Source organism: Bolinopsis microptera, chromosome 7 (assembly GCF_026151205.1).
Source record: "Bolinopsis microptera isolate Bmic1 chromosome 7, MBARI_Bmic_1.0, whole genome shotgun sequence".
Taxonomy (NCBI): domain Eukaryota; kingdom Metazoa; phylum Ctenophora; class Tentaculata; order Lobata; family Bolinopsidae; genus Bolinopsis; species Bolinopsis microptera.
In genome coordinates this window covers 5,344,394-5,356,777 of record NC_087078.1, presented here as the reverse complement: position 1 = coordinate 5,356,777, position 12,384 = coordinate 5,344,394, and the positions used below count along the sequence as shown (strand labels likewise).

At 36.7% G+C, this 12,384-nt stretch overlaps 2 protein-coding genes across 2 annotated transcripts; both read left to right on the top strand.

Moving 5' to 3' along the window:
• Nucleotides 1-4,634: 4,634 nt before the first annotated feature.
• Nucleotides 4,635-6,863, top strand: LOC134818187 (acid-sensing ion channel 1A-like). Its single transcript, XM_063827627.1, has one exon. It carries the CDS (start codon nucleotides 4,635-4,637, stop codon nucleotides 6,204-6,206), a length of 1,572 nt encoding a protein of 523 aa, XP_063683697.1. The 3' UTR covers nucleotides 6,207-6,863.
• A 1,310-nt stretch (nucleotides 6,864-8,173) lies between these two features.
• On the top strand, nucleotides 8,174-10,548 carry LOC134818309 (uncharacterized). Its single transcript, XM_063827814.1, has 3 exons — nucleotides 8,174-9,335; nucleotides 9,637-9,760; nucleotides 9,917-10,548. Exons 1-2 carry the CDS (start codon nucleotides 8,210-8,212, stop codon nucleotides 9,729-9,731), a joined length of 1,221 nt encoding a protein of 406 aa, XP_063683884.1. The 5' UTR covers nucleotides 8,174-8,209; the 3' UTR covers nucleotides 9,732-9,760; nucleotides 9,917-10,548.
• Nucleotides 10,549-12,384: the final 1,836 nt, after the last annotated feature.

Genomic DNA, 12,384 nt, shown 5'->3' with positions numbered 1-12,384 from the left:
TAATCACTCTAGTTCTACAGTCTACAAGTACATGACACTCGACTGTCAAGTGACTTTTTCAACCCGTTTTCTATGTTCTAGCTGGCCCTGAACGACTACTCGAAACCCTAACCCTCTAATTTAATTTTAATTAACCCTCCAATCCCTAACAAATGCATATGCTGAAACCCTAACCTAAACGAGAAATTAGACCCAATTCCTTATACGGTCGTGACTTAACGGGTGATACTCACAAAATATTTGTTCCAAACTCGGCGCGCGTTATAAACCTACAAGGTCGTGACCCCCATTGTCGTTTCACTAAGTGAACTACCGTTTCTACGCGCTCCTACTAAATCGCTCGCCCAAATTTGAAGAAAATTCTTGTGAAAAGGCCCTTTGGTTGTGAAATTGATCTGAACCGGTGTATTTTCGGACGCTGATTCCGAATTACCCCCATGACGTAAGGTAAAAATGCTTCCCTGGAGAGTTATGGGCAAAAAAACCGTTTTGGTCACGTGACAGGCTAGTAAAACATGAATTCGATTGTTTAGGTAGGGGGTGCACCATAAAAATAAACTTGCTCGGATTTAAAAAATTTTTGTACCATTGTTTTCTAGAGACTGTGAGAATTTTCACAATACCAAATTTGTCATACCTTTTTGGAAAGATCAATGAGTTTGACCTAGGTGCCATATTTGATGGTGCGCGGCTTTTGGAGCAAAGTTAGCTGTAAAAGTCGCGAAATTTGACCAAATTCGTTGATTTTTGTCGTATTATTTGGATATATCTTCAGTTCCTTGAATGAAATCATTCTGAAAATTGGCGACGACCTTCTAATAGGGCTTTCACAACTGTCCGAAAAATTTGGTGGATATCAGAGTTGATATAGTGATCAAAATGGGGCAAAATACTCTGCTTTTAGCTGTAACATAATGTCTGATTGTTGGATATGCATTAAACTTTTCGGACACTTTCCTTGTAAGTCTATGAGTAAGCTTACCAATTTTTGTTGCAATCAGAGGTCGGGAAAGATACTTAATATCTATTTGTTTGAAGAAAATTGTGCTGGCCGAAATTAGCGCTAAAAAACCATCCTACAGTCGGCACGCGCGGCTCACTGTCGATGGCGCACTACCTAGTTTAGGGCCCGGGTTAGGGTTAGGGTTGTGGTTAAGATTATGGATAGCTTCGGGGTTATGGTTAGGCCGGTTAGGGTTGGGATTAGGGTTTATGTAAAACCGTTTTGTACGGCTGCAAAACCAAAAAACCAAAGTCACGTGAAATTTTTGGGCGAGCGATTTAGTAAAAGCCGTTAAATATAGATCAACAAATAATTTTGTGATACTCATAAAATATTTATTTCAAATAACAAATAGACCGTGACCGTCGACGAGTCCAACTCGACGCGCGTCTTGGTATAATATATAAAACCTACAAGAGTTACCTGGGGCACCACCGCACCACGATAGTTTAATATCTCTACGCTTAGTCTACAATAATTTGTGCTAACTAACAATTGAGTCGGAGGTCAGTTATAGACACCAACTTGTAGTGATCAATTGTCTTGTCACACGTTGTAGACCTGCCGCGCAAGAGTGCGCGGTATCGTGGCTTTGCCACGATACTATTAGTATTACTAGTGTCACGACAATAAGATTAAGATTACATAATATGGACAATGCACATTACTCACAGTATTAGTTATACAGCATGAGATTAGTGAAAGGCAAAATAAGTGGAAAGCTAAATAAGTGGAAAGCTTGTAAATTGATAAATAATCTAAATTACAAAATTTATATTTGGTCTAAATTATGTAATACTATACAACGGTGATGTTGATTATTGAATTTCAATTAAAAATGAGACCTTAATTGGTCGAGGGAGGGAGGGAGGGAGGGAGGGAGGGAGGGAGGGAGGGAGGGAGGGAGGGAGGGAGGGAGGGAGTGAGATTAAACATATATAGTCTTGAAGTTCTGTTACCTCCGCCCCTGGTGCAACCCCGCCGGGTTAACGAGGTGGAAACAGGGACTTCCAGGGACAGAATTGAAGAGGTCAGTCAAGTATCAATCATTTGAATGACCTAAACCTGACAGTTTATAATCTGTTGGACGTTGGTGTCGTTTCTCCACGATCACAAACAAACTATTTGTAGATGATTGCAGTACCGCGGAATCCTCTACAACCAAATTGAGGCCTACCTTACTTGAACATCTCCCTGATTTTTACCCATGAGTTGGGGCTCATTCAATACAGTCTGGGATCTTTTAATCTAATTAACATGACGTATTATAAGTAAATCATATTCTTAATAGTGCAAAGGACCGACATGTGACATATCATATTATGGCCGATATCATTTCTACTGATAATCAAACATCAAATATTTTACAACAATCAGGTCTTGATAATTTATGAATAGCGATGATTCATTCTGTAAAAATTATCGGCAAATAGAGACCACAATTTGGTAATTATCTCACCGAAGCTTTGGCATAATAACACAGTTTGAATAGTTTACATAGCCATGGTAAATCAATGACAAACTTAAGTACACTATAGGTAACACTGGACACTAACAATGAGCCAACCTGGTTCATTAATTCAAACACATTCTTATGTTAATATTTGCAGGTTTATGACCTACAAATACGGCTCAATTCTACAGCATGATTCGCCAATAGGTAATTGCAATCCTAATCTTGGTGACTGTTTGACTAACTCTTAATAATGTTTAGTCTAGGATTTATTCTAGTGTTTGTATACAATAGACAGTTTTTGGGAGTTCCAAATAGTTTCTGATTATTCTGATTTCTTGCGACAAATGATACTGCACTGTTAGGATAAATGACGCGACGTTTCAAAGTAACAACTTCTTATTCATGCTGACAAAATTGGTAAATATGTGAGAAAACTGTCTCATAAAATTTATTAATCAAAAATGGCTAAACGACAACAAATTGTTCAAATACTAGACTAAAATTAAAACCAAAATCTATATATACACCAATACTCGATCTGCTATTTGTATACAATCTACATAATTAAAACTGAGTGCTGCACTTAGTTCGCCGATCTCTATTCACGCACATATATTTTATTGAACCCTCTCGTTAAAAATACAAATTGTGCACCACAATTCTGTTTTACCAGAGTTTAAGGATCAAATTGCTTTTTAATCTCTCACCCTTCAATTACAATAAATTCTTTGACAGACAGGACAGCGAGATACTTCGTCATCATAGTTCTTTGTTTGCTTACGGATCTACCACAAGGTTTCTCAGTAGACCAAACAGATAGTTGGTACTGTAGATAAGTTCCGATAACAAGAGTGCTGCGGCCCGCCCGCTCACCTAGTATAGTCACTTGTTAGACTCCGCCGCAGCCAAGCGACTAATAGTGAGGGGTTAAGTATAGAATGTACCATATTATGGGAATAACTCTCTCCAATTACTTTTGTAGCTCAGATTTTGCTTTGTTAAGAATGAAGCATTATATACGGGGTTTTCTCGTGGGTGACAGTAAACTCCTAATTTGTCCTCTTCGAATGCACGAATGTCGGGATCAAAGAGTCAGTGATTGTACTGATCAATAGGTTCATATTATGATGTGATAGGCTGATCCACAATATAATCAACAAAGCGGATGGACCTGGTGCGGAGAGTGAGTCTGAACAATCTGTGATCAAAGCAGACCAATGTCCAATAGCGCCTTGCCCTTATCATCAACTGTAATGGAATGCAATTTAATAAACACAATACAATCGTGAGCGTATACTGCACAAGATTATTGTGAATGATAAAATTAGAAAATTGCAGATGCAAAATGTTAAACTTGCAAGTGAGTAGAATTAACAGAGACATATGCTCTAAATTTGCAGGATACAATAAAAAATACTCCACCCCAAATACCGTGCATTTTTTTCTCTTCCGGTATGCCCATTATTCCAGTTTTTTAGCCACTATTTAAATTTTAACAGCAACGGCGAAGATGAAGCACCAATGTAGCACAAGTAATTCATCAATAGGAGATTGGAATTTCATTTCTTTTGACGCTGATATGTGCTTAGTCGATATTTCATATTTGGCTTAATAAAGGATTTCTTGTCTGAATATCGCTTCCTCTCTTGACAACTGTCACCTGTCAAGTTTCTTCTTCACGAACAATTGTTTGTAGTGAAATGGTTTTGATCGGTTATATGATTTTTTTTCCTTTCTCCGCTTTGAATTCCTAAAAAATCTGATTCCATAAATTTGTACTGTCATACAAGACTATTAAATTGATTACGCGATTCTTTTCATACTTACTAGACAATCATCACATTCAAAACGGATCGTTCTTTTGTACTGTATACTGTATATAATAGTGGCCACGATCATACGCCTCTATTATAGAACTAGAAGCGTATCGTGGCCAAACCTAATCTCCAAATTTCCTGTTGATTGGGTAAATGTAAAAATGTTAGTGTTACCAAGTTAATTAGTTCTAGAAATCCTAAAACCATCGTTGTTGCCAGGGACAGATCATCTCATCAGAATTATTGCATTAAATAAAAACTATATAATGATCATTTTCATCTTTTCGTAAGAAAAAAAAAACTTAAATAATTACTAATACATTAAATTATTACTAACATAATAGTACAATTAGTTGTAATGAGCGCTGATTTAGAGAAGAAACACCTGATGGCAAAGAAAGCCGGTTCTCAAAGGAGGAAGTCCCTTGCAGAAATACCACGCAGAAGTACAGTATGGGACAATCTTCAAAAGCAAACCACTTTCTTTAATGACATGCGGGAGTTTGCAGGAGAAACTAGTGCCCATGGAGTGAAGTATATATTTGAAAGTCCTCGGAAAATAATGAAAGCCATGTTTCTGATCCTGTGGACATCATTGACACTCTATGCTGTTTTTACCATCTGCACCAAGATAATGGTGTACATGAATAAGCCAACTGGCACCAAGTTTGAAGTTGTTGTCGATGCCAACGTCGAGGAGAGAAATCAGGGAATTAAATTTCCAACCATTTCCGTCTGTTCTGTAAATAAAGTCAAGAAATCATACCTTGATGCTGAGGAAAACAAAATGATAAAGGAGTACTTCGATATTGTGGATACTTACGATACATCTCTCCTCGAGAATCTGATTGAGAGGTTTGACGATCCTGCGGATGAAATGTCCAGCATCAGAAACCGAACTTACGAGAGTTTGTTGGAAGATGGCGGGCCCAATCCTAACAGATTCACGATGTGTCAACAAACAAAACAGTACTGTGAGCAGCTGGATGAATTTAAAGAAGGCCCTTATCCTCAACATTTTGCTATGGAGAACTCGAATACTGGCAAGTGCTGGAGGGTAAATCCGAAAGGCATGTTGAACGGGAAGATGGGGGATTACGGAGCTATGAAGCTGTCGTTTTGGGCAGACGTCCAGGATTACTCAGACCGGGCAGCAGATACTGAAAATCATGGTTTTATAGTGGCATTTCATGACAATGAAACGTACGGTTCAACCATGTTTTCTGGTTATCTTATGAGTCCCGGCACCTTTTACAAAGTGGACCTAAGACTCAAGAAGATCACGAGGAATAAAGATAAGATCGAGAGCTGTAACGCATCTCTTACTGAAACTACATACGGTATTTACAGTGAGGGGGCGTGTGTAGCCGAATGCAAGGATAAGTCCATGTTTGAGAAGTGTGGGTGTGTGCAGGTGGAACCCCCCGAGAACAATGGTAAGTACAAGTCGTGTACTCTGGAGACCTGGGTTCGTTGTGGGCTTCCTCATTACCGAGAGTGGTATGCTAACTATTCCAATACAAAGCTAGCTAAAGCTATTTGTCATTGTGACATTCCCTGCGAAGAGACAAAGTACGAAGCTGACCTAAGTTCTTCTTCTCTCTCGCCTGCCTTCGCCAGGACACTCCATAGAAGTGTGGGAGCCATCATGTCAAATCCAGCTTATGGATTCTCCAATCCCGAGTTTAATATCTCGTACAATTCTCCTCAAGATGTTCTGGAGAATCTGATGGTCATGGAGATTCTATTTACCAGTATGCAGAAGTACGAGGTCAATGAAGTAATCACGTACGACCTTGGAAACCTCTTCGGTGACGTTGGGGGTGTTCTAGGACTGTTTCTCGGGGCTAGCTTCTTTACGATTCTCGAATTCCTGCTTTTCCTTTTTGTGAGTGTTGCGAAATGTTGCTGTAAAGCAACAGGATGGTGAGATCGAGCGGACTAAGACTTAATAGGAAGCGATGCTTTATGAATATAAATAATATGACATTTAGATTGTGGATATGTTGACACATGACAAGGATTCAATTCGCATGAAAATAAGTTATAACAGAAATATTCTAGTTATATTAGTTATGAGAAGGGTATTTTTATAGTGTTGTTGAATAAAAATGAGCTCGAACGTATGAGCACAATGACTACTTAAATGAAATATGATCTGTAATATAAAATCTTTAATTTATAATGCTGGATCTATTATGCTAAATCATAATCATTATGTGCTACGATTTATGTAGGTTCACAATGGGAGATGGCTCAAGTTATCTTTAACTATTCGAGCTATGTAAGGTCATAAGGAGTTCTAATAAATTGTGCAATGCTTTTAACAGCAATCAAATATTATTCTAAAAGCGATTTCCGGTTATGCGGCGAAAATGCATGCTATCTCTTGACGGTAATCATCAGTTGTCATTATTTTTGGGGACTAGATCTAATCGATCTTGAGTTTATAGTTTTGATTGTCATTTCGCAATCTCAGAGGGCTTTTACCAGCATATATTTGGGATCTTATTCAACAAATAGGATATCAGTGATACTAAATAACATGTGAAATTGATTCTTTATTTGATTTTATCTTGAAAGTTTGTTAATTAGCCACAACTATAAGCACTGTATTATTTGTTCACAAATATACAATAACGAATATACTAATTACCGATAACCGTAAAATTAGCTTTAGTTTAAATTGAACATCCTCAACGTCAGCCTACTCCAATTTTGATCGCCGGGGGTGACATCGGAACTGATCATGGAAAGCATACAAATACGACAGAACTTATCCCCAGAATCCCACTAATATGGCATAATATGTTTTCATGGACCAGGATGGATTTAACGGGATTTCTGATGACTTAAAAGTTCCCATTTAAGGAAGATAAGTATACAACATAAGCAAGGTACTTCGACAAGGATTCTCAATGATAGGGCAGTACAACGTGCAAATTAGACACCAACTATAATGTGTATCTCTAATAATGCTAGGGTGTAAGCTAACTTCCTACCAAAATAAGCAGTATGGTCTTCTCTAACAGCTTATACAATCACAATCCTGGCCCTAGAAGTAGACTAACACAGCTCAGTGATAGTAGTACAGGAAACCCCCACCCCACCCCACCCAGCTTAACAGTTTTTCACATCTAAAACTACATTGTTTTTGTGGAAGAATATTTTGTGGCCGTGATTCCTGATCAAGAAGACGATGTTTCTGTGCATGTAAACGAAGGTAGCTCCTCCAAGCCCCGCCAACAATCCTACACGATCATGATTACTTGTGCTATACCAACAACGTGATTTGTCATAATATATAGTTCATGTGTTGAACAACTCGAGGGGAATTAAATTTGAACCTTCTTTAGAAATTGTATAACAGCAACAGGATTTGCATGATATTACCTATGGGCGTGACATTAGTAAAATATTGCACATACCCATCAAACTGAAAGCGACCAGCTCCAGATAATCTATTATTGTTAATTTAGGCATATTGTTCAGCAAGGTATGCTTCTAAGCAAGTTATTTCCCTCGGGCACATTATACAAATTATTAGAAAATCTCGAAATCATCATCGCAACTTACATGCTTACATCAATGATCAAACCCTTACAAGACATTAGATTATGACAAGACGCCTCACAAGTATAACATTTTGTTAACCAGTATAAATTATGCTATCTAAAGACTATTATATCTTACAAAATATGGTACCGATGTCCGGATCACCGTCAAGCACTAAAAGTAAAACAGGAAAGCCTAGTATCCTATCATCGACCTTTTATCTTATCAGGATGCAACAAGACTGATCTGGGGGGTGTCCAAAGTCACGGAACTTTCACGCGTTACTCCTAACACTGACCCTTCATTATTTAAAGGGTTTGACTAACTATTCAGATCAGTCCAGTTATATTTTTAGATCGATATCTCAACCGAGTCACTATGTTACGTGTTATCCTCTCCGTGTTATTGGTATTTGTTGCATGTCCAGGTTTCACTACCGCAGCCAGTGATAGCAAGAGTTATACAGCTCTTAAGTTTGCTGAATCTAGTAGCTATGTATCATATAACCCGGACATGGCTCGCTTGACAGACAAATTTACTATTTGTGCGTGGGTTCGCAAGCTCCAATCAGGAAGTGGCCGTTGCCCATTCGGTTATTTTATCTCTGGTTACGAGATATTCATGTCAGATAGCGGCTACTACAACAGACTGTTTACATCCAGCTCCCTGGATAATGCTCTGACTAGCAAGTTTACCTCGCCAGTAGGTACATGGTTTATGTACTGCTCCACGTGGAGCCTCGCTTCTAGAACCTTCAGAATCTACGTTAATGGTCAACTAGCAGGTACAGAGACCACAACCTCCGGTAGGAAGCTGCAGACAGGTGGAACATTAACATTTGGGGATAGTAATACAGGTCATGGTCACTATTTCGGTGGCGAGCTATATAACTTTAACGTATACTCGAAGGAAATGACAGTTACAGAAGTAGCTGCCATGTCTTCAGGTGGTCTCTGTACAGAGATACCTGAACAGTTGGAGGAGTATAGAGTTATAAAGTGGGAAGATATTGTGAAGCTGAGTAGATCTGGTACTGTGCAGGACTTAGACACAAGATGTCTTGTATTTACTGAACTACAGACTCGATTAAAAGAAGCTGAGAATGGAGCAATAGCAACTCAGAGAAAGCTGAACAGGACACAGACAGAGCTACTGGAAGTTCAGGGACTGTTCAACTCAACCCAGGAGGCACTAGTTGGGGTAAAGAGTAACCTAGGGGTGATAGGAGGAGAGCTGAATGAAACGAGAAGTGAACTATCGGGAGCCAGAAGGGAGCTGGGAGCTATGGGAGGAGAGTTGAATGAGACAAAACGTCTGCTTGAGGACACAAAGCTGGAGTTGGAGGATACCAAGTTTGAGTTAAAGAACGTAACCGAGTCTAAATGTGCGCTTCAAAAAGGCAATCTAACGAAGTGGGACATACTGTATTCGCCCGCTTATTATAATAAAACCTTTACTCATCGACTATATCAACAACTCACCACAACTTGGGACTCCATTAGCAGTAAGATACCAATATACTACAGTTAAGTTTATGTAATATTTTTTCGTAATTTATGTTTATATTCATTACTTTTTAAATAAATTGATTTATGCTTAAAAAATCACCGGTTACAAAACCGTATCTTTTAAGTTTTAATAAATCGTACACGCATACGAAATATTATAGAATACCATTAAAGCATTAAACTGCAACTGTCGCAAAATCTTAAACTCCAAACTCGCTCATAGCTCATTATGCCAATGTATGCTATCTACATATTGTTAATAGTTGTTAACTTGTTTTCACTTCTCTTTTAATTCAGATAAACTGTTTGGTATGACGATAACTGACAAGGTTATTGAGCTGATAAAAGATCTGGAGGACGGTCAGATCGATCGTTGCGGGGACCTATCATAAAGCCTTGCTACCGAGATAATCTTACTAAGGTACTGACCACACTTGACTTCAAAAATAACATTCATGAGATAAATAAAAACTTAACCTTTCCGTCATATGGTGATTTATATTAATTAACGTAGTAATCTGTAACTGTAAATGTTACATAATAATGCAACTTTTGAGATAATATTTCTTCAAATCAGGTGCTACCGAAGAAGAGATGATGCGAGCTAGACTTATGGGATTCGCGGTGTATTAATTCTTCTTCAATCATGGACATTCTAAATTGTTATCTTTAATTAAGTCCCTGATTTGTATTTTTGAAAACTATAAACTAACATTTTACTTAGTTTATATGTTAATTGTGACTACTATTATCGGTAAATTGGCAAAATCATTTAATTTACTAAATATTATTTGAAACGTTTATCTTATCTTCTAATACACTACAGTATTATATTATGTATGTAATCAACAAGTAATCATCGATGATTGATGATATTTCTATTCGGTTAATGTTTCCATTGCATAGTGGCTTCTAGTTTTTGAACTTAAATTTAAAAATTGTAATTTATTTGCTGAGTTTAAGTAGTAGAACGAAATATTTCATTACCATCGAATGAATTAGAAGGTCGTTGATCTTGAATGAAAAATTAGTGTTTTTAAAATTTCATTGATTAAATAACGTCAATCTGAGTTAATTAGGCGAGTTTGGGCATTTACTGATAGACATGCAACTGCTTTTCAATTTTAAACTTTAAAAAAAATAATTATATAAGTAGTTACTCGTTACTGTATGAAACATGGATATTGTATTTGTTACCAGTATGGACTATGATAGACGATAGTCATGCAATACTACATATTTTCCCTAATTTGATGTTTTATTTCTAACTGTCTAATTCCCAATAGAATTAAAAATATTAACGTTTTATAGATAATGAATATAACAAATTCATCGAGCAGCTCAGTGTTTGAAATACACATAACATCTAAATTCTATAAACTTTTGTGTCTGACTCACTTTATTTTGATTTTGATCATTTAAACTTGAAAGCAAATGCTAATGTATCAAACTATTAGGATGCAATCGAAAAACAATAATAATAATCTCAAACAAGACATATGACAGCTTAAAAATCATCCCCTTCAGTATTACAAACAATAAAATAGTTTTCTTACCTCAATACTGAATAGTGAGGTTGGTGGGTCAGTAATCAGTGTGAGTGGAGGAAGGGAGAAAATATTACTTACAATAAGCATAGTAGAAATTTGCTGTAACTGTAGATAGCAGTTCACCATAATATAATACTGCAACGTCAAAATCTATTTCATTTATTTTATACTGATATATTATGTTGCTCTTATCTTTTTGAAGATTAGCTAACATTTACATCGCGGCAAATCACATTTATTAAGCGTACTGCTAAATTTCACCCTCCTTTTTACTACTTTATAATTTCTTTGCAGCTATCTCGTATAAATAGACAGAGTTTCTTCTTGAAATGTTAATTGCAAGTTGTCTGCTGGCTTTATTGGCAAGTTCAACTAAATTTTAGTAATAAATGTGACAGAGTTTCGGGTGAAAAACAAGTCATTTGACTGCTCAGAAAACATTAAAAAATACTTATTTTACACTTATTTTACATTTGTTTTACACTTATTTTACACTTGTTTTACACTTATTTTACACTTATTTTACACTTATTTTACACTTATTTTACACTTGTTTTAGGATGAATGTAAAACTACTCTCAGTATGGAATCTCATATTTTCTTGCTACGCAAATTTTATATTCACACCCAAGGTTTGCTCTTACGAGGACAAAACATTCTTTCACGATTCATTTGCCAATTACAATTAAATTGTTTTAAAACAGGATTTACGATGCAATACGAATTTGATGTCCACCTATAGCTGTTTGTCTTTCATTTTAAAAATATATTCTAAGATTTGTAAGAGAGAAATACTGTTTCAGTTCACCAGTCAGAAGGTGTGTGAGGATGATTCAGGGTGTGCACCTAGGTGTCGGTTTAAAGATTCTGGCCCTGTTACTACTTGTTCTCTAACAGGCAAATAAGTTTATTAAGTCCCTTATAATCTCTTTTTGAGCTCTTCTTCAAAATTAATTCTTTTGAAATATTGCCTATCATTTTTAGTATGCCTTTATTTTGAATTATTGATTATTATTTTTAGTATGTTGATGCCTGCCTTTCTTTTGAATTATTGATTGTTATTTTTAGATGCTGATGCCTATCGATGCTACGAATATGGGAACTTTACACTTACCGTTCAGATACCAAGGTACAGCTTTTTAATTACTGTGGTGTATAATTGTGTATTACGTTCAGTTTTTATGATGAAAGATTTAAGTGTCCACACTATATACTTATTTCAAAGCAAAACAAGAGAATGATCACAAATTGAGAAATTTCCACTTATCGCACAGTTTAGATGGAATGAAATATCAATTTTTGATTCACGTACTTTAGTTTGACATGCACTCTAGTTCGACAACTTAAGTTCGCAAGAAATTACCCCTGTCGAACTTCGGTACGTGTCGAACTAGAGTCCAGGTAGCGTACTCTAGTTCGACAAATAGTTTCTGCTTGTGATCCAAGGGCTATTGCCGGGTCCTTATCATAGGATCACAGGGTTCAATGGCAGGTG